The following is a 27,564-nucleotide window of genomic DNA, read 5'->3' as shown; positions in this document are numbered from 1 at the left end:
GCTTGGCTTCGGACGTACCTTCGTGGAGCTCGAGGAACTTCTCCCAAAGTTCCTTTGTCGAGTCGTAGCGCCCGATCCTGTTGACTTCTTGAGGTGGAAGAACGCTTAGCAGATGATATTCTGCTTTGCCGTTCGCCACGAATTCAGCCTGCTTCTTTTTTGTCCATTGACATTTTTCCTTACCTTCTGGAGTTACATAGCCAGATTCCATTGTTAAGGTTAATTCAAAGTCTGTAGTAAAAAATACCTGCATCAGATTCTTCCAGGAGGCGAAATCCCCTTCGTATTTTGGCGGGTGGATGCTTGGTCCGACCATCTCGTTACTTCGTTTGGCGGTTAGTCCTCCTGAAGCGCCTCAGCTCTGATATCACTTGTAGGACCGTTGCGGCCGACTATAAGGGTGGGGGGGTTGGAAAGCCTGTAAAAAAAAAAACAAAGACCCTTCCCGACTTTTCAAATTAACACTTGTAAAATAATTAAATTAGCAGTAAATAAAAAGCAGAAAGAAGAGGCTCACAACTTGACTTGGTTACAACCAAGGAGGTTGTTAATCCAAGGAATGAACGTGCACTAAAATATCTCCTTCAGGCGGAGAAACCTCTTACAGCAATGAAAGCAGAAAAGACAGAAGCTAAACTAGAACAGAAGCATACAAGTGTTTGGAATGTAAATTTCTGAGTTAATACAAAGCTTCTGGACCCAGGCTATATTTATAGCCTTGGTCGGGGCGCCTGAAAGGGTTCCGGGCGCCCTAGGGGGGATAAATTTTATCCGCCAACGTTCAGATCGCGTAATTCGCGATCCTGGTCAAATTCAGGGTCCGGGCGCCCCGGAGCCCAAAGTCAACAGGCATTGACTTTTTCGTCCGGGACCTCTTCTCTGGTTCAGTCCTGCCTCGGTCCGATTTTTCTCCTCCGGATTCGCTCGCTTGGGTGATCTCTGCCATCCGAAAAAGGGCTCACCCGAACCCAACTTCCGGTCTTCTCGATCGGGCTTCCCTCCGGCTTCTCGTCTCTCGGAATCACCGCGTGTTTCCTTCTCGTCCGCCGGCGTACTCATCCGCAGTCTTCGTCCCTCGGACGCACCGCGTGCCATCCTTCTCGCTAGCTGCGTCTCTTGCTCCCCGAGCAATCTTCCGCTCCGGCTTTCGTCCCTCGTAACCACTGCACGCTTCCTTCTCGTCCGCCGGTGTACTCTTTCCGTAGCACCTCATCCCTCGGACTGCCGTCCTTCTCACTATCTGCGTCTTCCGCTCGACTACCTGTGCTCCTAAGCTCCTGCACACTTAGACACAAGGTTAGAAACACACAGGACATAACTTAATTTGTTGATCACACCAAAACAACCTTGGGGGTTCCAACAGATTTTTGGTGTGAAACAGAGCTTATCCATAGATCTATATTTTTACTCTTACCAATCAATTGGTGATTCAATCCATTGGAACAATAGATACACTATAGCAGTTAATATAATGTTACAGAATTGATTGGCCTGATTAATGGGAAGCAACCACCAATCGATTGACAAGGTAAAAAATAGATGTTCTGTAGGTTTAAACGATCGAATTTGATGACAATCGATTGGTGAAGTCTACTAATCGATTGGTAGGTAAAATTAGTTTGAACAATCAGGGGCGTAGCCAGAATCTAAATTTATATGGGGCTGATCGTCGAGATATAAACCTGTGGCGATAGTTGCATCGATATCGTGTGTTATTCGAGAGAAGGGATGTCGCGGTTGTACTCGTTGAGATACTGCCGAATGCCTGTATAGGACATAAATAAAAAATATCATGTGAATGATAATGTAAAGATGTTCAAGAAATTGAGAGATTACGCTGCTAAGAAAGGAGATCGAAGGAAATCCATTCTAAAAATGAACAAATCTACTCAAAGTTAGTGACGGAAAAAGATAATCAAAACTAAAATCTTTCACACATGTGGCTCTGCGGCTTTAAGGAAGAACAAGGAAAAAGGGAGGGGGGCGTCGGTTGCTATAGTGTGCGGTGTGCGACAGCAATGTGCGGGGGGTGGTGTCGGTTGCTGCGGTGTGCGGTATATGACAGCAATGTGCATGGGGTTTGGAGGTGAATGATTGTGAAATTTTTTTAATTTAATTAAAATTCCTAATAAAGTGATGTGTGTTTTGGAATTTTAATTAAACCAAATCTAAATTTTGGTTTAATAAAAAGCACATGCGTCAATAATAGAAAAACAATTAAAAGAAAATTATGGGGCAGAATTTTTTTTAGTTTTATTTTCTTAAAATTGGTAGGGCTGGAACTCACCCTAGCCCAGGGTGGCTCCGCCTATATGACAATAGCCTTATAAAGAGAATTTTGAAGAGGATTTTCAATGGCAATTCTTGAATGTTTGGAGATAAAGTGCTATTACATTTCCCACTATTAAGAGACAATCCAAAACAACTAAAGAGCAAGTCAAGATTTTCATTATAAAATTATTTTCACTTTCATTAATATTTGGATTATTATTTCTTATTTTATTATTGTGTTTTTGTAAAAGGTTACTCCACTTTTGAAAGATATCCAAAAAGGAGAAATTTATAATGGAAGGATATCACTAAAAATATACTTTGGATTAGTCGCTAAGAAGTGAATACTAAATAAAATCCTAGAGAATACGTGTGGAATTAAGTTTGAATCAAGATTTTCATTGTGCATTCACACGATAAGCACAAGATTGAGAGATGAGAAGTAATTAGAGCTATTTATCCCGTTTAACTTGAACGGATCCTAATACTAACAGCTATTTTGTAACTTTATAAATAGGAGTAGCTATTGAGTAGCTGTAATAATAATGTTGAAGTGAATGATATTTTGGATATAAAATATAGATTTTTTTTTGTATGTCTATTAAAAAAAAAGACGTTTTTTTTTAATTATTTGCATAATTTGATTCTTGTCCAAGATTTTTATTCAGTAAGTTCCAAAAAGAGGTAATTGTGCGTGCATAAATTTAACTCGCTCATTATGATTGTCCTGTTCTTTCTCCTTTTTGTCCTTTGTTTTATTATGCTGTTGTATCTGGTCACAGCTGCGCCGTTTACGATCCCGATTACCTCCTCTTGTCGATTACCTCCTCCTCTTGCTTGTGCTTCGTCTAGGTTCGGCCGGGCATCACGGCGTCAGTCGTCGGTGGAGGAGCAGATCCAAAGCGGAGCGACTACGATGTAAATCCTAAATCAAATAAGTGCACGTGGCGAGGTCGAGAGGCATCTGGATCGCACGCTTCTTTCAAGGAAAGCGACGAGGCCAGGTGATTCGCCCGACCTAGGCAAATCCTCCCTCTCGATCCGTTTCTCCCATCTTCCTTTTTTATGTCTCGATCCCCATACTTGTTTGTCTCTTGCATCCCTCAATACCTTCTATAACGGGAAGTTTAAGGGTTGTAATGTGGCTTGGTGGAACCGCAGACGACGAGCAATGGAGATCTTTTGAGTCGATTGGAGGCTGTTGCATTTATTTTTTTGTGATTTTTTGTTTTGGATCGATAAATCTTGATTCTGGATTAATCTTTGAAATGAAGAAGATCTGCTTGCAGAAGAACTGCGATGGGGCAATGGGAGGATCGAAGATTTTTCCCTCTCACGAGCTTGCAGATCGGGTAAGTTAGAACCAGTTCTGTTTGCTATTTTCGTTCATTCTCTTGTTCTATCCTGACGTTCTCGTTTCAGTGTGACCGAGAGTGGGTTTTGTAGCGATCTCTTCCCCAGTTCACTTGAATTTTGCAATCATTTAATTCGCTTGATTCGATGATCATATTTTGGAACCATATGTCAAACCTAACACTTAATTTCTCTGCACTGTGAGATTTAAGTTCTGCTATACAATTGTGAGAAAAGAAATCAATTATCTGTTCATGTGGGATAAGCAGTTTCTTTTTGAAATTGAGTTAATCTTGGAAGCTTTATTCTGACGTCTAGTAGAACTGTAGAAGATATAATGTGAATGACATTGCTATAAATATGAGGCATGTTTTAGGTTTATTGTGCTACGCAACTGGCTGTAATATTAGATTTTAGTTGATCGGATCCTTTGGTAAATCTTTCTCTAGTGCCACAGTTTGGGCGATTCTCTTTTGCTTAAAAAGAGGAAGTTTGGTAATTCTTGTAACAAGGAAAAATCTTGAAAAATAATCAGTGATAACATTTCACCATTTTGAGAGGTATAAATATTAGATGGTTGTTTTAAGACAGGAAAATAAGAAATGGAGGGTAACTTAAATTAGAGGCAAATCTCTTAATTATGGAAGAATGACGAATAACTTCTACACTAACTAATAACGTTTAAAAACAACATCAAATACAATCCCCTTAATTATGGGTCTTTTGCCGATCCTCCAAAGGTTTTTCTGTTGATCCTCCAAAACTTCCCTCAAGCTAGTGAATATATATCTATTATCATGTAAGAGATAAAGTCATTTCCAAATTCTGATTCTTTTACTCCTAGGATCCAAACTTCCTCCAAAACTTCTTTTTAAAGGTTCAGAGTGATCAAACTTTTAATGACGTGCTGTACTAATGAACTTTTAGCTTTCTGTCTATTGATTTTCCATTTACTCTTGAAGCTATGATTATGGCAGATTTGTCACATATTTCTGGATAATATACAGCTAACTTTTACTGTTATCGAAGCTGTCTTATTAAACAAACTCCATGTTTGGGTTTCCTTTGCAGGGATCTTCAGTCCTATCTATCTAATTTGACTCTTTTTTTTGCTATAAAAAGCAAGAAATTATATATCCTAGTCGATAATCGTCCATGGTTGATCCACCAAGATTCACGAGCTACTCATTTGTGGCAGTTAATGGTTACCAAGGTAGAAGTGAAAGGTTCAAATTCATACTAAAAGGATGAGAATGAAATTTGTATTTTCTAGTTACATTTTACACTGTTCAGTCTAGGCTATCTCCTTTTGCAAACACAAGATCCACTAGAGTTACAGGAGGAGATTTTGGGAAGATTCTAGAATTTACCAAAAGCTCTAGGTCTGTTTCCTTCAAAAGAAACAGATTACGTAATTGGCTATCCTTGATTGATGCTGCTCGCAATTATAAGAAAAATTTGCACCATGTCAAGAAATTGAAAGACTCCTTCCTTTTGAGTAATGATTTGCATTGCCCATTAAATGGATGCATTGTTTTTGAAGTAGAATGGAAGCATGTGCGAAGTATCAACTACATCAATGAACTGCAGGTATCATCTTTTGTGATATGCCCTTAAATGCTAATCATTACTTCTCTGTTCTAATTTAAATTTCCTCATTTGTTTGACTGTCTATGTAGACTGACACATCATTAGCTTTGGAAGTTAAATTGATGAAAAGATGGGAATTTGATAGTATTGAACAGGCTACTAGCTGCATCTACTTATGGTATACTGGTACCTGCATTGAGTGTTCTCTCCTACAAGATTATCTAGAAGGAATTTCCTGCAAAGGTAAAGTATCTTAAGCTTTTATGTGCATCTGAGAAATTCCTTTCACTGTATATCACATTATCATCTTTTGCAGATGTGTTTTATGATGCCCAGGAAGATATTTCGTCTTCTAGTGAGGCTGCTGAAGAGCTGTCCACTGTTGTTGAGTCTCACCAGGAAAAACAATTTTATATGTATTCCAATTGTTCATATTCTCCTGGAAGAGTGGAAGATTTAGATTCACCTTTCACGCCACCTGCTTCTGGGCCTTATAAGCGAAGAAAGATAATAAAACCAAGCATGTACAGTGATGCGGATGAACTTTCTGAGGAAGCATATAGCGAAATTGTGAGATCTCCATCAACATTATCGCCAACTTTAAGTGGTAGTGAAAGTGATGATAGGTGTTTGGTTTCTGAGGCTAACACGTACAAGGATGTATTCATCTTATTCAGATTTGATGATCACGATCTCTCATTTAAGCTCAAGGAAATAATTATGTCTGATCTGAGACTACTTACATTATTGGAGTATGGACTTCCTTCTTGGGTCATTTTTCTTCAATCCTACCCAGTCTTTTGTCAAATATATCGTCCATGGATGTGTCCTTTAGCCAGGACTTTTTACGTATTAATGTCTATAATCACTGTCCTCGTAGGATTCTATGACCTTTATAAGAATGTTCCTATATTGAAGGCAACTGCTGCAAGATTATTTGGGCCCTTCTTTAACTGGATAGAATCATGGGAAATGATTTCAAGGATCAGATACCTGGGAACTATGCTTTTTCTTCATAACTTTGAGAAAGCTTTCATGTGGTTCCTAATGGTTGCACGTGCTACAAAGCCATTGTTTTCAGTATTGACAAAGCCAATTGCCGGCCCTATCATGGAACTTTTTGAACTGATATTTCCCATGTGGAATGCATGCTTTGATACTTTAGGGAACCTCAATTGGGTTATTTGGAATGTGTTATCATCTTCGTGCAACGTGATTTCAAGTATATTGGAAATTATCATTTGGCCTTTCTGGTTTGCCTTTTCAACTTTATGGACTGTAGGTGGGATATCAACTAGTTGTAGCTCTTTGTCTATACTTGCCTGTTGGTGCTCTCAGCTTCATCCTTGATGTCTCACTTTTTTGCTTCTACATATCCTTTTCTAATTACAGTGGCACATGTAATATACCCCGTTGTCTGGCTTCTTTTGGAGATTGTCAGTGCTTCTGTTCGCTTGATTGTTACATTAACTAGTTTCCTTGGGATGCTTTTGGCCAATGTCTACTACCTACTACAAGGAACCTGGTCAGCTATTGGGGCTTTGTTTCAGCTTGCATCTCCATCTGAAGCAACAGCAGTGGCTTATGAAGTCTCAATTTGGCGATCACTTTGGAATGACTTATTTTCCAAGGTAATGTTGTTCAATGATAGAGAAGTGAACATCCTTTTGATTTTTAAGTTTTTGTTCTTGTTTTTTCTCCAGGTATTCCGTGCAATTCGAAGCATTTTTTATGGTTTTGTTGCTTTTTTCACAGCTTGCAATAGGCATAGGTTAAGGTATGTTATCTATTACACTATTTTTCTTTATCTGATAAATCAGAATGCTTGCTGGTTAAGACAAGAACTCAAATGGTTCAACTATATGGTTCTTTTTCTTGTCACTCAGCACCATTGCTCCAAATTGTTTAAATCTGTCTAGTAATAAACTCCTTAAATGTGGTTTCTATGGGTTATCTTTATATTATCACTCCAATTAAATGATTCTCTTTTTTCAAGTTGTTTAGAATAATAAACCCTGAGTCAGAATTTGGGTTTTACATGGATCTTATGCCTCCATTGAACCTTATGAATGGCGAGTAGTCCACAGGTTTTTTTAAAAATTTTATTTGGGTTTCATTTATCCCTTTACACCTTTTTTAACTCTAATTGATTCAACTTGTCCAATTTTTTGAATTTGCTGGACATCTTTGAACATAACAAATACGGTTTAGATTCATTTTCATGAGATTGTTGTAGCCAAATCTCCACCTTTGTGATGGATCATCAAATCAAGATTGATAGCCTATTAAAATTCTCTCATTATCTTGTCAAATGTTTTTGAGCATGGAAGAGTTAACAAATAACAAGATCTTTATAATAGTATGAAACAATGTTTAAAATCTCGACCCGTGTTGAGATTTCGGTCCTAGATCGGAATGATATGGTTTCGGTATCGTATCGTGTCGTGTCGTATCGATAGGGTTTCGATATATATATATATATATATATATATATATATATAGGCTTGGTCGTTGTTGTATTAATTTTATATAACTTGATAGTATACATTTCTCAAAACTTCTAAAATAAAAATAGGTAATCTAAAGTAATCTAAAATGTAGAGTTGAATATGTTAGTATTCATGGTTCCAAATTTTACTTATAAGATAAAAAAAATTATTATCTATAATAATTATATAAATAAACATAAAGATCATAATTTATATTTAATAATTATATAAATTATTTATTTATTAATTTGTATAATATATAATTATATAGTTATAGTTCATAAATATTCATGGTTCCAAATTTTACTTATAAGATAAAAAAAATATTATCTATAATAGTTATATAAATTAACATAAAGATCATAATTTATATTTAATAATTATATAAATTATTTATTTATTAATTTATATAATATATAATTATATAGTTATAGTTCATAAATATTCTAAAGTATATATATATATATATATAGCTTATATTGAATTCTAAAATCAAATTTATTTTAAAATATATATATATATTTATTAAAAAATTAACAATGATTTTTTTAGAATTATTTATAAAATTGTAAAATTATTTTAAATATTTTTATAAAATTTTAAAATTATTTTAAATATTTTGATAAAATTGTAATCTATTTTTAATTTATAAAAATAATTTAAAGTTTATTTTAAAAATTATTTTAAATTATATAACTATATATTATATAAATTATCTATTTTTTATTTTATTTTTTTATATCTTACTATTTTATTAAAAATCTCCCCCCTTTACTAACTAACTTTGGTGAAGTCTAAAATGAATTTACGTTAATATCCTTTTTTCTATTCACACTAAAAATAATTCCAAGGTTTATTAGTAATTCCACAAGCGAAACAATCAGTGATCTAGAGTTCAAGACTCTGCTGCGGCATATTATTATGAATTTTTCTCATCATTAATTTTTTCTGGTTGTTTTATATAAAAAAAATATAGTTCTCTTTAGTCTCACATCTTAGAATTGACAACACTATGATCAAAAAAGCTTCTATAAATATTTTAGGCCGACAATGTTAAAAAATATGCTTTTCTTAGTTTTTTTTTACTAAGATAAGTATAATATTAAATTAAATTAATTTTCATAGGGAAGTCGTAAGGGTAACATTAGAAAATCCAAACAATTCGGATTTTCAAAGAAGTCAGGTGCTTTACCCTAATGACTCTACTTTAATATTTTAATACTAAAATACTTTAATTAATATAATTTTATTATAAAAGATCAATGTCATTTTAATGTATTATATTACACACGCGTGTCCACGATAACTAGTTTTTAATAAAAATGAAGGGGAGCCTTAACACAACGGTAAAGTTGTTGCTTTGTGACCAAAAGGTCATGGGTTCGAATCCTGGAAACAGCCTCTTGCAAAAAGTAGGGTAAGGCTGCGTATAATGGATCCTTCCTCGGAACCCCGTATGGCGGGAGATTCGTGCACCGATGATGTAGGCCCAACCCGCGTTGAAGCCCAATATGAGCCTTTAAATTTCAAACGAACATAACTTTTGACTTGGGAGTCGAAATCAGTCTCTGTTTGTCATCACGCTTGCAGAATTCGAAAACCTACGTTTGTTACCGGTGAAATCGTAACCATCGAATTTTCAGCCCCAAATTCCGCCGTTTAAATCCTTTTCAGGGCCTTTTTGTTATTTTTGGTAGTTTTTCTTTTTGGGTATTTAGGATAATTTTTATATTTCTGGTATTTTTTTTAGAGAGGATTTGTCTTGATCTACGTCTTGATTTGAGTTAAGATTGTTAAGTTATTATTTTTCTTTTCGGGTAAAAATCTATTTCCTTTCTTTATAAGATTGAAATTAAGATCTGTTAATTGTAATTTCTTTTCTTATTTGAGTCTTAGGTTGTGGTCTATATAAGAGTCATGTTTAGATATTGAGGGATCAACCCTCGAGTTTTAATAAAAGTTTTCTTCTTGGAGGTTCCTCTTCTTGTCTTCTCCTCAATTTTCCTCTTCTTATTAGCCCGTAGGATAATCGCTATCCTGTTTGGTGTCAATTAATATCAGAGCTCGAGAAGGTCATCAATAGATCCAATGACGGGTTGTCGTGGTTGTAGTCGTGGTCGTAACAACAGACAGGCTTCGGCGGAGGAAGCTGAGCACTGTGGTTGTAGCGTCCATGACATAATGACAATTGAGGATATACAGAGGCAAATTGCAAATTTAACCTAGCGTATGACGGCACGAGATCTCGAAGATCATGAGATTTCATATCGTGAATATGAGTCTTCCTTCGAGAACCCATATCATCGACGAGACTCACCTCAGGAACGTCGTGGACGAGAGGAGCCTGGAGACTTCGAATTTTGGGATATGCCTGAATTTTCTGGTTCATTGCGAGCAGAGGATTTCATTGAGTGGATCAACGAAGTAGAGCGGATCTTCGACTATAAGCGAGTTTCAGATCATATGAAAGTGAAGTTAATTGCCATCAGACTCAAAGGGCGAGCATCGGCATGGTGGGAATAGATGCGGTGCTCTCAGATCAAACAAAGTAAACCTCAAATAATTGTCCGGGAAGATATGAAGGAAAACATGAAGGAACACTTCCTTCCCTTCGCCTACACTCAAACTCTGTTCTAGCGACTTTACTCATTAAGACAGGGCGCGAGATCGGTCGACGAATACATAGAAGGGTTTTTTCAATTGGTGGCCCGAAATGACCTATCTGAGACAGAGGAGTAGAAGTGGCACGTTACTTAGGGAGGGGGTCAACGCTTGGCCTTGCAAGATGCCTTCAGTCTTCATTCACTCTCGACGATGTCAGAGGCCTTTCAACGTGCATCGGCGGTTGAAAAGCAACAAAATAGGAAACTAGCGGGGAGAGACGACCAGAACATCGGCCAACTCACCCTCAAAATTCTTGTCCTTCACAGCAGCAACCATGGTAGCGACCACTGCAGCGGTCACCACAGGTTTACTCTAAGACCCCTGTCAGATGTGATCAATGTGGTGAACAAGGACATATGGTGCACCAATGCAAAAAGCCCTCTTCTACTTATCCGAAGGGCAAAAACTTGTTGATCGAGGAAGAAGTGATAGAAAATACAACAGTAATTGGCGATTTGATGTACGAAGCATCCGACGAAGTAATTTATGGTGATGATTATGAGACTTTGGTCGTTCATAAGAATCTGCTAACTCCCAAGGGCGATTCGGGAGACAATTGGTTGAGAACCAATATTTTTTATACTACCTGCACCATTGCAGATAAAGTCTGCAAGATGATTATCGATAGCGATAGTTGTGAGAATGTAATATCCGCAGAGGCTATTCAGAAATTGCAACTGAAGACGGACCGTCATCCTTAAACCCTACAAGTTATCTTGGCTGAATAAAGAGAGCGAGGTAACAGTAGACTGGCGATGCCTCGTTTCCTTTTCAATTGATAAATATTTTGATAGTTCTTGGTGTGATGTGGTGATCATGGATGCATGACATGTATTGTTGGGGCAACCTTGGCAGTATGATCGCAGTGTTCATAGTGTTCATGAAGGACGGAAGAATACCTATACCTTTAACGTCAAAGGAAAAAAAATTGTGTTGGCGTCACGACAGGAATAAACTCCTCCAACTCCGATAGTTAAAAATACTAATATGCTTTCTATATCCAAGTTTTTAGATGAAGTGGAGCAAGAAGTTGTATATGCTTTGATACCATGCTAAAGCATTGCTTCGACCATGGATGCTGAGTTACCAACCGAAGTACAGCAGCTGCTAGCGGAGTTTGATGAGTTGATGTCAGAGGATCTTCCTTCTGGGCTACCACCTATGTGAGATATCCAACATCAGGTTATCCATGTTCCAGGGTCGAGTTTGCCCGATCGGCCAGCTTATCACCTTAGCCTTAAGGAAGCAAAAGAATTGCAGCATCTAGAGTTGTTGGAAAAGGGACACATCCGAGAGAGCATGAGTCCCTGTGCAGTTCCTGCCCTACTAGTACTCAAGAAGGATGGCTCGTGGCGTATGTGTGTCGATAGCAGAGCCATCAACAAGATTACAGTGAGTACAGGTTTCCAATTCCCCGCTTGGATAACATGTTGGATCAACTATCCGTGTAACGGCCGCCCCTCTACTACCCTAAGGGAGGGACGGGGTTACTTACTTGAATCATACATACATATGAAAATCATGGCAGTGGAAGTACATACATACATAAGAAAAACTAACTACTGATCATGCTATCATAAAAGTATACTAATAAAACATGGCATGTGAGCTATAACCTCATGTAACATAGTAAACGTGTCAACATGCTAGTGCATATAACTTGATTCAATATTTTCTACTTGCAACATGATCATATTACTAAAGCATAAAACATGAAACATAAGTTTACCTCAAGTATAAATCATCCAAAAGTATCTAGTAGGAAAATAGTTCATAAGCAAAACTTAAAGAATAAATAAGTCTTAAAATATAAAATAGATCTTCTTTCCACCATGTCACTTCCACACACATCTTTCGCCCTTCCTGCTGTTCCCCTTAGTGTAGCCATTCCTTACCCTTTTCTGCAGTACAAGGAAAACATAAAACTATAAGTACATAGGCTTAGTAAGACTCTTTCCTACTCACAAAACATAAGTCATGCTTCTTAACATAAAGTGGTGACATGTTCATTTAATCAACATCTAGATATAAATTTGTATGCTAGCATAAAGTAGAGTCATACTCATGTAAGTAAATCATAACATAGCATGTGAGAAACTCATACATAAGGAGTAGCATGATCATCTAAGCATCATAGACATATTTAAAAAAAAAACATCTTACTAAAACATAAAGAACCATTTAGCATGAATAAACATATGCAAGATGTCCTTTGAAAACATGTATCATGAAATGAGTATATGCAAGATGTCCTTTGAAAACATATATATCATATAAATACTTAAACATAATCTCATCATGAGGGTCCGGCTTTGTATCACATACATACATGAATGCGCGCATCCTAAGTAGATCCAAGGTAGCAAATCTTGAACCTACTAGGAACTAGGCCCGTTTTATTGACCATCGATCTAGGGGCAACTTAGGAGCCCATCCCTTTTACTAGGCCCGTTTCATAGACCATCGACCTAGGGGCGCTTAGGAGCCCACCCTTGGTACAAGTCATACAAAAGTAAAATAGCATACATGTTTTTTTGTCATAACATAGCATATCATATCTCTTGTCATAACATGAAGAGTGCTCTTAGTCCCAACTTAAGGGAAGCATCTCTTAGGCTATCATGAAGAGTGCTCTTAATCCCAACTTAAGGGAAGCATCTCTTAGGCTATCATGAAGAGTGCTCTTAATCCCAACTTAAGGGAAGCATCTCTTAGGCTTTTTTCCTCATACTTAAGCCTTGCACAAACATAACATGATGGCAATGGGTGCCCATAACATATAACATATCATAAGAATCATATCATGGTGGCATAATGTGCACATAACATATGACATATCACAGAAATCATAACATGATGGCATAAAGTGCCTATAACATATCATAGGAATCATACATGATGGCATAAAGTGCACATAACATAATAACATATCATAGGAATCGTAACATGATGACATGAGCATACATATCAAATAGCATGGTGACATAAATTCCTATTCTATCATAGTAAGTCATTATCATGCATGGTTAGGGTTTTGATCTTCCTACAAAATCTAAATCACAACCTAGCCGAGACCTAGAGGTAGGGTTCTAGGTTTTTAACCCAACATGAAGCATGAAAACTTAAACTAACCATATATCAAAAATCATACATCATGGGGAAACATAACAAGCATAGTTAGGTTTTAAAACTTTTCCCTAAACCTTTCATTCAATCTTGGCCGAACCTTAAGGGTAAGGTTCTCAAACTTCTAATACCACAAAAAGCATAAAAACCTAAACTCACAACATATAATGGTCTACATATCATGAGAACTAATAAACAAGCATAGTTGAGGTCTTAAATTGTCTCTAACCCCTTTATCATTCTTTGGCCGAAACCCTAAGAGGATGGCATGGAATTTCTAAGCAATTAGAAGCATGAAAAATTTACACTAACATCATATCATGGTCTACATATCATGAGGACAAATAAACAAGCATAGTTGAGGTCTTAAATTGTCTCTAATCCTCTTATCTTTCCTTGGCCGAAACCCTAAAGTATAGCATGAAATTTCTAAGCAACATGAAGCATAAAACTTTAACTAACAACACATAAGAGATCATATATTATAGAGGAGCATAAACAAGCATGTTTTCCTTTCAAAACTTTGCTCTAGACCTTGTATCTAAACTTGGCCGAAACTTCAAGGTAGGGCTCCTAAACGTTTAATACCATATGAAGCATAAAACTTTAACTAACAACATATAAGGGATCATATATCATGAAGGAGCATAAACAAGCATGTTTTCATTTCAAAACTTTGCCCTAGACCTTGTATCTAAACTTGGCCGAAACTTCAAGGTAGGGTTCCTAAACTTTTAATACCACATGAAGCATAAAACTTTAACTAACAACATATAAGGGATCATATATCATGAAGGAGCATAAACAAGCATGTTTTCATTTCAAAACTTTGCCCTAGACCTTGTATCTAAACTTGGCCGAAACTTCAAGGTAGGGTTCCTAAACTTTTAATACCACATGAAGCATAAAACTTTAACTAACAACATATAAGAGATCATATATCATGAAGGAGCATAAACAAGCATGTTTTCATTTCAAAACTTTGCCCTAGACCTTGTATCTAATCTTGGCCGAAACTTGTAGGTAGGGTTCCTAAACTTTTAATACCACATGAAGCATAAAACTTTAACTAACAACATATAAGAGATCATATATCATGAAGGAGCATAAACAAGCATGTTTTCATTTCAAAACTTTGCCCTAGACCTTGTATCTAATCTTGGCCGAAACTTGTAGGTAGGGTTCCTAAACTTTTAATACCACATGAAGCATAAAACTTTAACTAACAACATATAAGGGATCATATATCATGAAGGAGCATAAACAAGCATGTTTTCATTTCAAAACTTTGCCCTAGACCTTGTATCTAAACTTGGCCGAAACTTCAAGGTAGGGTTCCTAAACTTTTAATACCACATGAAGCATAAAACTTTAACTAACAACATATAAGGGATCATATATCATGAAGGAGCATAAACAAGCATGTTTTCATTTCAAAACTTTGCCCTAGACCTTGTATTTAAACTTGGCCGAAACTTCAAGGTAGGGTTCCTAAACTTTTAATACCACATGAAGCATAAAACTTTAACTAACAACATATAAGGGATCATATATCATGAAGGAGCATAAACAAGCATGTTTTCATTTCAAAACTTTGCCCTAGACCTTGTATCTAAACTTGGCCGAAACTTCAAGGTAAATCTCTAGATTTTCAAGCAACTTTTAAAACCTAAAACATACGAGAGCAACTTGTACTGCAGGTGAGGGAATACTTACATCCTTTTTGCTTGGTTTACTAATGAAAATACCCTTGCTTGTGAAGCTTTTTCCTAGGGAGAATTCCTTGGCTTGAGTTCGGCACAATGAAGAGGAGAGAGCTTAGGTTTCGGTGGAGGGAGAAAGGAGAAGGAAGGAAGAAGAAAAAATGGATTTTTCCCTTTCTTTCTCTTATTTATGCTCAATGAAGGAAGAAAGCAAATTCATCTTTTTCATTAGGGAGGAAGAAGGCAACTCAAACTTTTCATTCTAAGTCTCCTTCTAAGTGAAAGGGCCTTCACTTTAACTACAATCTCCCTTCTTTTCCTAACAGCACACCCCTGCTGGGGCTACTGGTTATCACATACATGCATCTAACAAGAGGTCCAAGGTTCAAACCTTGGTCATGCCTCTTTTTAAATTCTATTTTCTCTTATTTTTGGGAAAATTCACATAAGGTCTATTCTAATCATGATAAAATTCATATGAAATTATTAGAGATCCTATGGGTGTTACAATCCGTTTCTAAGGTCTTCTCAAAAATTGACCTTAAAAGCGGATACCACCAGATCAGAATAAAACCTTGTGATGAATGGAAGACGACATTCAAGACAAAACATGGGCTATATGAGTGTATGGTCATACCTTTTGGAATGTCCAATGCACCCAGTACCTTCATGAGGTTTATGCATTAAATTTTGCGACCCTTTATGGGAAAGTTTATGGTGGTACGACATCCTAGTTTACAGTCTGACTTGGGCATCACACTTCGATCATCTCCGTGCCGTCTTCGAAAACTAAAAATGGAGTGTTTATTTGTAAACAAGAAGAAGTGATCTTTCTTTACTACATTGGTAACTTTCCTCGGCTTTATTGTGTCTACTAATGGTGTACATGCAAATTAAACAAAGATAGATGCTGTCCTGGAGTGACCTCAACCGAGGACCTTGCACGATGTTAGAAGCTTCTATGACTTAGCTTGCTTCTATGGCTTAGCTTCTTTCTATCGCCGGCTCATCAGAAATTTTAGCACTCTGATTGCTCCTATCACTGAGTGTCTCAAGGGAAGGGATTTCAAGTGGTCGGAAGAAGCAAAGGTTAGCTTTCAACTGGTCAAACAAAGGATGACCAAAGCACCAGTTCAAGCCCTTCTGGTCAAACAAAGGATGACCAAAGCACCAGTTCTGACCCTTCTTGATTTTGACAGATTATTCGAGGTCAACTATGATGCATCTGACATAGGTATCGGGGTCTTCTTAGTCAATCTGGCGACCAGTTGCTTTCTTTAGCGAGAAGCTCTCCGTGTCTAAGAAAAATTATTCTACCTACGACTTGGAGTTCTATGTTATTGTGTAGTTCTTGAAGCATTGACAACACTACCTAGTACAGAAGGAATTCATCTTGTTCACCGATTATGAAGCATTAAAGTATATCAATTGTCAACACAAGCTGAGCAAGCGACATGTCAAGTGTGCGGCTTACTTGCAAGAGTTCACCTTTACACTAAGGCGCCAAGCTGGAAATCTGAACTGTGTCGCAGATGCCCTGAGTGGGCATTCTTCATTCCTCACCACCATAAATATTAGTGTTGCGGGTTTTGAGATTTTTCTAGATATGTAAGCAGCTGACCCATCATTCAGAAGGATATTCCAGGAGGTACATGATGGTTACCGACATGATTTTATTTTGCATAATAATTATCTATTTTGTGGGTTGGAGTTGCGCATTTTAGACTGCTCTCTAAGGCAGTAAATTATGAGCGAGCTTCATAATGAGGGGCACTTTGAACGGGATAAGATGCTGACCCTCATTTCTTCCAATTTCTATTGGCCTAAGTGACCAGTGATGTGACTCACTTTGTTGATCGATGTTCTCTATGCCAACGGTCTAAGGGGATTCTTACCAATATAGGCTTGAACACTCCCCTATCCGTTCCTGAAGCTCCTTGGCTTGATGGCAGCATAGATTTAGTATTGGGATTACCCCGCACCCAACGAACCTCAGACTCAGTTCTTATTGTCGTTGACATATTCTCAAAGATGACGCATTTTGTAGCTTGCAGGAAGACTATAGATGCTGCTCGAATTGCCCATATTTACTTCAAGGAGATCGTGCGTTTATATGACGTTCCACGGTTCATGACTTTAGATCGAGATATCAAATTCATCAGTCACTTCTGAAGAGCTTATGGGGGAAATTGGGAACACAGTTAAACTTTAGCAGTGCTTACTACCCTCAGACAGATGGACAAATCGAGGTGGTGAATCGGAGTCTAGGAAATCTTCTGACATGCCTTATAGGAACTAAGCCAAAGCAGTAGGACTTAACGTTATCTCAAACAGAGTTTACCTACAATAAATCAAAAAACAGGACCACGGGATTGAGTCCTTTTGAGATTATCTATGGCCAGAATCCATTAGGAGTTCTAGACTTAGCCCCTTGCCACGTGTAGGGCGAATTAGTCCTAAAGCAAATGAGATGACAGAGCATCTTCAAGGTATTCATGAGCGAGTGAAACTAGCAATTATGGAAAGCAATACTAAGTATAAGGCTCGGGTCGATTGTCATCGTCGACAGATACTTTTTAAGATTGGAGATTTTGTCATGGCTGTATTGACTCGTGATCATTTCTCTATTGGAGAATGTAATAAGTTAAAGGATAAAAAAATCGGACCATATGAGATATTGCAGAAGATTAATGACAATGCATACAGGTTGCGTCTTCCTAGTCATCTGAAGACTTCTGATGTCTTCACTGTGTAACACCTAACTCCTTATTTGATGGTTGCTAATGAAGTTAATCTGAACTCGAGGGCGAGTTCTTTTCAAGCTGGGGAGACTGATTCAGGCCCAACTCGTGTTAAAGCCCAATATGAGCCTTCAAACTTCAAACGAACATAACTTTTTACTCGAGACTCGGAATTAGACTCTGTCTATCATCACACATGCAGAATTTGAAAACCTACGTTTGTTACTAGTGAAATCGTGACCGCCAAATTTTCAACTCTAAATTCCGCCATTTAAACCCTTTTCAGGGTCTTTTTGTTATTTTAATTTTCATATTTCTAGTATTTTTTAGAGAGGATTTGTCTTTATCCGCGTCTTGACTTGAGTTAAAATTAAGTTAATTATTTTCCTTTTCGGGTAAAAATGTATTTCCTTTATAAAATTAGAATTAAGATCTGTTAATTGTAATTTCTTTCCTTATTTGATTTTTAGGTTGTGGTCTATATAAGAGTTATCTTTAAATGTTGAGGGATCAACCCTCGAGTTTTAATAAAAGTTTCCTTCTCGGGGGTTCCTCTTCTTGTCTTCTCCTCAATTTTACTCTTCTCATCATCTTGTAGAATAATTGCTATCTTGTCTGGCGTTAACCGGACTGCCTTTTTTTTTATATTTTTAATAAAAATATGCATTATAATTTTATTAATTAATTAACCGTTTATTTACTTAATTATTAATTTATATGGTATATAATTATAATAATTAATTAGAAATTATATATAATATAATATAATATAATATAATGATTTTAATTAAAACATTTTATAAAACCTAACTTTTCTTGATTCTCACGATACTGCCACATACGTCGCCTTCGCCTCGTCGCCGCCTTTGCCTCGTCGCCACCTTCGCGTCACCCTACCGCAGGGCTCGCGCAATGACTCCACCATCGCGGGGATCACGTGACAAGTATGCCACCACCGGTGTGCTCACGCGACGAGCCTGCCACGACCGAGGCGTTTTCCCGACGAGTTGGCCGCAGCTGCGAGGCTATCGCGATGCCTCCTCCACGGCCGCAGGGCTCATGCGGCGCCTTTGAGGCTGATCGTGAGCTTCAAAACCTTCTGAATGCTAGTGCCGATTTCAGTGTGCGGGCGGAACGGTAAGTTTCATCCGTTCCGCTCGGCACGGAACGAAATTTATATCCTTAGTATGAAATGAATCATAACGACAGCTGTTTTACGGCTGCTAAGGATTTCTGTAGATGGCAAACAAATTTTTGGGTTGTTAGCTTATGAATGAATTGAAACTAGCATTGTCTCCTGAAATGCCTCATTTAAGCAGTAATTCTTTGCAGCAATGATGAATGAGAACTGTAAGAAATAACTTTCTAATTTTGAGTCCGGCCACAGATTTAATAAGATATCTTGTATTCATATATAATTAATGCCTTTGAGTTAATTAAATTTTGTCCTCAAAGAATTCAGAGAATAGGAATAAGACTTGAGTGAAGGTGCCAACTAATTGTTATAAGGGCCTTCATGATGGAGCATAAGGGTTGGGATGAAAGCCCACCATCATGATCCACCATTAAAGCATTGTGGTCTTTTGCTTTCCATCTGTATGAACACATGAAGCCAAGCATCATTTTAAGCTTGACTGTTAGTTTAATTGAGCTCATCGAGTGTATATCAATTTTATCCTAAATCTCCAATTTTGTTTATCTACAGAATTCCACTGAGGCCTGGTTACTTTATACAACATGACAATTTCAAGCACAAATTGGACTTGCACTTAATAAATATTTAGTGTACTAAAAACCACTGCTAAATTCTATTATATAAGTTTATTATATCTCGTCCAGTTCTCAAACTTATTCACAATCCTAGAACTATTTAAGAGCTAAATTTCCAGACTTTTCATCAAATTAAGTCAGTTGACAAGTTGTAATCAATATCTGTTGGCATCAGCAAGCTTTCATGAGTTTTGTTCATGAACAAAACATGAGGTTGTTCATAAGCTATCTTTGTTTGTTAATTCTCGGGTCTTTGGATTGAGCGCAATTCAAAGGTCATGTTTTGCTTGATAACATATTCAGTCAAGCTTGAATTAAGTTAACCGAGCAATTCAAAAGAAGGTTGTGAGCTTAACTCTTGCAGTGTATCCAGTATCGCATGTCTCGTTAGTTATTGGATATGAGCTTTGAGTTCTTGGGTATTGCTGTAGGATCCTTCTTGGAAATTTTTTTTTTCATTTGTTATTTTTTAGCAAACTGGATTTACATTGCTCGGAAATATTTGTATGTTTTTTCTTATTTGTATGGCTCGACTTCCCATACCATGGATTAGGAATGGTGATTAATTGCTTGGTGTAATTTAGCGTAATATAATAACAAAAAAGGGCAGTCCGATACACAAAGTTCCTATCAAAGAATTAGAGTTAGGGGAGACTTTGAGTTAATGTAGTAAATATTATTATTATCAAAAAAATATAATAAATTATTTATATATATAACAAAAAGAACATTTTTGCTATTATTAGGTTGCTGGATTTACTGAAAAGAAAGAAAGCACTTAGGGTGAAGGACGGAAAGGCTGGACAAAATAAAAGTTGGGGCTTCTTGTTATGGGTTGGAAAACTTCTATGGTGACTTGTTCTCCCACTATTGCCATTTGGCGAAAACGAGAAACAAAGTAAACCAAAGAGGACAACATGAACTACTGCTATTGCTTGAACTGGCCAAAGGAAAAGAACAATAAACAAAAAAACAACTAGGTCTGTAAACAAGTCGAGCCGAGCCGAGCTTTGGGGTGTTCAAACTTGTTTGATAAGATAATCGAGTCGAGCCGAGCCGAGTCGAGCTTAAAATGAACCAAGCTTTTGAAATGAGTGTTCAAGTTTGGCTTGGTTTATTTTTTATGAGCTTGAGCTTGTTTGAAGCTTGGCTTGAGCTTGGTTCATTTAGATGTTATCAAGCTCTCAATTCAAGCTTGGCTTGAGCTTGGTTCGAGCTTGGCTTGAGCTTGGTTTGAGCTTGGTTCGTTTAGATGTTATCAAGCTCTCAATTCAAGCTTGTTTGATTATTTAAAACTTTTAATTGTATGATTGGTTATTAAGATTGATAATTTAAATTTTTTTATTTTTTTATTTTATTTTATTATTTATTTAGCATATTGAAAAGAGTTTTATTAATAAATATGGTTCGTGAATATTGTTCACGAACGTTGTTCACGAACATTGTTCACGAATATTAACGAGTTGAACACATATGTGTTCAAGCTTGTTTGTTTAGCTTAACGAGCTGTTCAAGCTTGTTTGTTTAATTAATCTTATGTATATTGAACGAACATAAACAAGTTCTTACCAAGCCGAACACCAAGCTTGTTCACGAACGCTTGGTTCATTTACAGCCCTAAAAACAACGACAAGGGTAAAAGAAAAAGAGAATGGAAATCTGGCCCTCTTCTTCGATAGTCTCGGCTAGCTCCAACGATAAGAAAAGACAAAACAAGAGCTGCTCTTGTTGGAGAGGAAGAAGGATTAAGGTTGCTCTTGGTCATAGGAGGTTTGCTGCTCTTAAGAAGAGTTAGAAGAAATGAGAGCCGTTGTTGGAGAAGGAGAAGAGAAAAAACAGGGAGAAGGAAAAAGAAGAAGAAGAAGACTGCATAAAGAGAGGAGATAATATGTTTTCTTAAAATTTTCCTAATTCATTTTAAATCGATTGAATCGGTTTAACCTAATTAAACTTGGTTCGGCTATAACTTGGCCAAATCAAATCCAAATCTACCTTGGTTTGGACCAACAAACTCCTTATCTCCTCACCTACCCAACGGATTTTGTTCGACCCTAATTCGATTTTAATTCAGCACCTTCACTTCGTATTCAATGTCCAATTTATTTATTTTGTTAAAAAAATCAAATACTTAACAAAAATTATATACATAATAAAAAAATCATAATTAAAGGGATTATGAAAAAGAGGGTAAGACTTATATGGATTCGTCCATGACTGTTAGGTTGCAATAAAATCATAGCCAAAGTGATTATGAAAATCATGACTAATTAATTATGAAAAATCAATAGTCTAATTAAGGGTTGCCTCCCTTTTTCTTAGCCCTCTTTTCCTATAAGGATGCAAAGCCCTCTTTTCCTACAAGGATGCGACAAAACTTATATAGTCTAGGTAAGGTATGGGCAATAGCCCAAGACAACCCTTACATGCATCCATCCGTGCTCTCGCCAATGCAAGGTTCTGGGGAAGAGTCGGACCACATTGGGTCTATTGTACATAGCCTTACCGTATTACAAAGGTTATTTCTGTTGGGATTTTTGAGCTGCAAAAATCGTTTTTTGTGTTGCGGAAACCTCGAAATCCCATGCCACCGGATCCGTGCGAAGATTAAAAGAACAAAAATTTCGTGTACATGTTTTTCTATCCTAGATCTACATTAGATCTACATGGTTAAGAGAGTACCCTTGTAGCGAAGCCCTTCGCGAATCCCGCTCGTCCAAAAGTTGTCGGATCTCGAGTGTGTTCAAGTGGACACACCTCTATATGTATCCACACGAACAATAGAGATGGAGAAAACACTTAGAGTGTGCTAGCACTCTAAAGGTGTTCGGCCAAGGAGGAGGAGAGGGAGAGAAGAAGAAGCAAGGAGGAACAATAATGATCGATAATGAAAATAAGAGTAAAAAAATGGCTTAAGTATTTTCATCTAATGAAAATACTTAATGCTTATTAACACCATTAATGAGCCTCATTAATGAGCCTTAATGAGTATTTAATATTCTTGATTAAATGACCATTTTGAAACTCATTCGAAATTTGAATCTAAAATTCAAATTGAATTCCATTTATCATTGAATTCAAAATTCAATGAATATCATCATTAAGCCTCACTTGAGTCTAACTCAAGTCTAGCCTCACTTGAGTCTAACTCAAGTCTAACCTCACTTGAGTCTAACTCAAGTCTAACCTCACTTGAGTTTAACTCAATAGAGTCTTACTCAATTAATCTAATTTGGATTACTCTTAATCTAATTTGGTTCATCATATGAACCTAATCCTCTAGGTACATCAAATGAACTTAATCTCCATCTAATTGCCCTTTGTGTGTGACCCTATAGGTTCTTGTAACGTTGGCAATGCTCCTAAACCCATTTAGAAACATAAGTAATGAGCGGTATCTAGCAACACATCATTACTACCCAAGTTACGAGAATGTTGAGATCCAACATCACCTTGTGACTACTAATTATGACTCTTCACAATATATGACATGTCCTTCTATCCTTGACATCTAGATTGATCAATGTGAGGCATAGACTGTGTTATCCTATAATAAATCTAAATCTTGAACTCCAAGTAGACTCACTCTAATCAAATCAGCTCAATATCTCATATTGACTCATTTGGGCATGACCATGCACTTAGTGATCTCACTCTATCAAGAATAATGATGTCACTCCCGTCATATAGGAGGGATAGATTACATCTACATCACTCACATCCCTCCGTATAATTTGTTACATACCCAGTAATCGCCTTTATAGTCCACCTAGTTACGGGTGACATTTGGCGAAGCCAAAGTATGCAACTCCTTATGTAGGGAACCATGGTGATTTCAGGTCCAAAGACTAGTAGTCATACTAATAGCCACATGAGAAAGTATATGACACTCATATAACGATTCATGATACTTTCTCATGGTGGGTCATTCAGTATACATTCTCCAATACATACCCATGTGTCAACTTCATACCTATGTGTCAACTTGATATCTCTATATCCATGACTTGTGAGATCAAGTCATCGAGTTGACCTACATGCTAGTCTCATCGCATTAACATTGTCCCTGAATGTTAATACTTGACTAGGAATGATTAAGAGTAGTATTTCCTATATCATCTCACTATCGATTCAACCAATCGATTGATATAGGTAAGAACCTTCTACTCAAGGACGCTATTATACTTAGTTATTTGGCATCAATACAAGTAAGTATAATAACCAAAACAAAAGCCTTTATATATATAGGAATATGATACAACGAGTCCATACAACAATCATCATATGATTGGCTCTAGGGCTCTAACTAACAATTTTCGCAAGTCAAACCCGTGACCATAAGGTCAAACTGCAGCAGTTTTACTATTGCGCCAAGAGTCCCCTTCAACATGATATAATAACAAAATATCTAAATTTCAAGTTCTATATTTCTTTGCATAAGATATTTTTTTATTCTATTGTAATGCACCAGTATCAAAAGGAATATTGATCCTTTTTTAGTAAGTTTTAGGGACCATAGAGTATTGATGAAAATACAGTTAGCACAAAGAATGGATGGACGAAATGGAAAGAAGCTTCTAAATTGTTGTGTAATTACTATGTCCCTCCTTAAGCTAAAAGGAAAATTTTCATAATACTATGGTGTGACCCATCACACCTTTTGGTCTGAGTGTTGGGTTGTTGAAAAATGGTACGCACAAAAAGTCAATGTGGTAGACATAAAAATGCTAAGATAGATATGTGGAGTTACTAAAAAGGTCAAGATAAAAATACTAATATTCGAGAACAATTAGACACAGCTCCAATAAATGATATATGAGAGAAAAAGTTCAGATTATATTATACGGATATATTTAAAGGTCATTAGATTATAGAGTTAAAAGAGTTTTAATCTATAAGTTTTGAAGTATTTTGTGTAGAGGGGTAACCAAAGAAAATATTAATTAATGTAATAAAAATAAGTTGATTAATTTGGATATTACTATTGATATTGCCCCATATAATGCTTAATGGAGAAATAAAATTCATGTTGCTAATGCTAAATGATTGGGACAAACACGACTTGATGATGTTAATTATAATGCACTATAGCAAATATTAGTTAACTAGCTAGCTCTTATATTTGCATATTCGACATGACACATGATTCATACAGCCCTGGAAACTTGGCGACCAATATTTTTTTCTCATGCTACAAATATGGAGATTTGTATATTTGGTAAAGAGAATTATAAGAAAAGTGAGTTGTTGCTGGTGTTACGTATGAATCTGTATGCTTATTTTGGTAAGTCATGGTTGTACTTCTGCCTACCTTTTAATTTTTGTTCGGACTGTTTTCATATAACACGTTCAATGTTATTGTTTTGCTCTTATAGATTATAATATTATTAATATTTTTTTTTCTCTGTCATAGCATCTACAATCACATCCTAGTGCTTCTTCATCGGTTTTCTCATGCCACCCTCTCTTGGAGACTTTCCAGGTCTGATCGTGGGAGGAAGAAAGACATAAATCAAAGCCATGTAAGCTTATTGAAATATCTTTCTTATTAATTGTTATAAACTTATAATTCTTGAGATTTTTTAGCCTGATTAACTTATTACGAGTATTCCATGTTATTGCAAATATTAAAATACCAGGATATTGGTGCACTATTGTTCTATTTAATTTGAAATACTAAATAGTGGACATGTGATCAGCTTTGGTGCCCTATGTGATGTCTATTGATATCAACAATTAAATGATAGTAGCTTATGAAGATTCCTAAATATGTTTTGCCTAGCTCCCAAATACATCATCTTATTATGGCTGCTAACTTTATAACAGTTACTTTTCTCGTTTCCTTGAAGAGTGAATTATACCCTCACCAAAATGATGTTGCTTTCTATTCCAAGGGGAACCTGTATGCCGATGTTAGCTTAGATACAATTTTGCAAATTATATTTTGGTTGTGTATTAGTAGAAAGCTTCAACCTATAAAATACATAAGCTTGAATTATTCTATTAATGGTATTTTACTCATAATCTTAAAACGATCAACTTATACTGCAAATAAATAAGCTAACATTGCTCCAAATATTTTGAGCAATATACAACTAAAAGAAGCATAAGAAACACGACTGGTTATGTCTGCATTGACTAGGCTGTTCGAACTTCTCTTTGCTAAATTCAGTTAACAGAAATTGCTTTTCCTGCCCACTCCCGTTGCAAACTCAATTGCCAAACTGTTATCTTCTATGGCTCTTACAAAAAATTGCATAGATACATCAAGGGCCCAAATCTACCTTGGATGGCTTGGATTTTTAGAACCTGACGAAAGAGATTGTTCTCTCAATTTCACATGTTCCTCCATGAAGTCTTTCAATGTCTGTCTTGATTGGCTCCTCTGAAACTGCTAATTAAACTGATGTTGCATCTGTACAACTGTATGTTCCTTAGACTTCAATGTATCGCAAGCTTTGGCCTTCCTTTCGCTTAAGAAAACAGAGCATCTGATAAAGTGGTGGTAGTAAATAAGACCCATGAACTCTAATGCCCACTCTTTTATAACACATGGTAAATTATAGTTCTCCTTTGAAATTTTTTTTGCTCTTGCTAAGTTTAGCAGATACAACTTTTGCGTTGGTCGACACTCCTTTAGGGTTTTCATTTTAGTTAGCTATAGTGACCTTGATCCAACTAATCATGAAATTGGACACTGGGGTGCAATTTGTGTGCTCCACAGGTAAAGCATTAGATTTTAGGTTCAACATGCACTATGCATGGAAATCTGCTCTTGCAACTTAAGGATAGCTTCTCATTTTTAGTTTCACTATATAACTGATTGTTTTATCAGTCAAATTTGGTTAATGTTAAAAAAAATTTTGATGTCCTTCCAATCCTGCGTTTAGGAGTTAAAAAGTTGTTCATTTTAATAATATTTCTACGCAGTGTGATCTTAATTTAATCTAGTTAGATAACTGAACTGCTACTTATTGAACCAGAAACTGCTTAGGCATATAATGATGACATTTTGCATTGCATGTTTTACTCAGTTTGTGTCCCTTAAGCAAAATGCAAAGGATTTTTTCCCCCTAATATGTTGCTTGATTGATCTTTGCAGCTACGAGAAAGTGATAGATCAAAGCCTAAGTGAGTAAACGAAGTGCTTCTTTAGCACATGCCAATAATATTAAACAAATTGATTAACAGTGTCATATTTTAATGTCAGATCTGGCTTGCAAACACCGGAGAGGCTACGAAGAAGGCACACGAGGCGACTAACTTCTGAAACATAGCACATTGGATAGTACAGGAAGTGCACGTTCCTTCTTTCTTTATTCTTTTATTTTGGGTCTCAGAGAAGTTGGATACTGATCCCTTTTTTCTCTTCTTTTGGGGGTGGAGAGGGAAGTTGTAGATTTACTAATTGGGTGGGAAATCTAACTGTAGGCTCTGCGTTAGAAACGTCTTGTCTAGTATGCTCATATAGTGAAGAAATTATTAGGACTCTTGCTCAGCTCATCCTTAGAAATAGTATATAGTATGCACATATACTTCATCAAAAGCTTGTTCTTGGGCACCAGCGTAACAAGATTGGAAAAAACAGGCAATCCTTCCACATCAAAGATTTGGCCGGTGTGCAGACCACACTTATTGACACCTCTGGGCTGGTAATGTAAACTAAGTGGTGTGGTTGCAATACCTTTGAATTGGTATCCATGCTGAAAAATTTAGTTTGTATCAACAATATTGTCAGTTGTGGACTTTATTAATTTGGTGACCGACTTTCAAACTTTCATGATTATTTCTTTCAAATCTGTAATATTTTGACTGGAAAAAAAATTGTCCGAGTGAATAGGAAGTTTTCTATGATATGAA

At 36.4% G+C, this 27,564-nt stretch overlaps 1 protein-coding gene across 4 annotated transcripts; it reads left to right on the top strand.

Annotated features, from left to right (window-relative positions):
* The first annotated feature begins 3,006 nt into the window (after positions 1–3,006).
* On the top strand, positions 3,007–27,564 carry LOC122056341. Of its 4 annotated transcripts, none has more exons than XM_042618259.1 (11): positions 3,007–3,275; positions 3,561–3,623; positions 4,696–4,837; positions 4,918–5,214; positions 5,304–5,457; positions 5,531–6,496; positions 6,607–6,845; positions 6,918–6,991; positions 25,118–25,226; positions 26,807–26,835; positions 26,915–27,564. In XM_042618259.1, exons 2-11 carry the CDS (start codon positions 3,571–3,573, stop codon positions 26,979–26,981), a joined length of 2,130 nt encoding a protein of 709 aa, XP_042474193.1. In that variant the 5' UTR covers positions 3,007–3,275; positions 3,561–3,570; the 3' UTR covers positions 26,982–27,564. The 4 variants fall into 4 exon arrangements, 3 of the variants coding, with proteins under 3 accessions (XP_042474193.1, XP_042474195.1, XP_042474194.1); XM_042618261.1 differs by having other exon boundaries at positions 3,549–3,623; XM_042618260.1 differs by having other exon boundaries at positions 3,546–3,623.

This window comes from Zingiber officinale, chromosome 3B (genome assembly GCF_018446385.1).
Source record: "Zingiber officinale cultivar Zhangliang chromosome 3B, Zo_v1.1, whole genome shotgun sequence".
Taxonomy (NCBI): Eukaryota; Viridiplantae; Streptophyta; class Magnoliopsida; order Zingiberales; family Zingiberaceae; genus Zingiber; species Zingiber officinale.
Note: the sequence above shows the minus strand (reverse complement) of the source record. Positions and strands in the feature narration are given on the sequence as shown.

Coding starts and splice junctions, on each gene's coding strand:
- LOC122056341 (XM_042618259.1), top strand. CDS start 3,571: ATGGGGCAATGGGAGGATCGAAGATTTTTCCCTCTCACGAGCTTGCAG. Junction 4,838..4,917: donor GGCAGTTAATGGTTACCAAG/GTAGAAGTGAAA, acceptor TACACTGTTCAG/TCTAGGCTATCTCCTTTTGC. Junction 5,458..5,530: donor AGAAGGAATTTCCTGCAAAG/GTAAAGTATCTT, acceptor CATCTTTTGCAG/ATGTGTTTTATGATGCCCAG.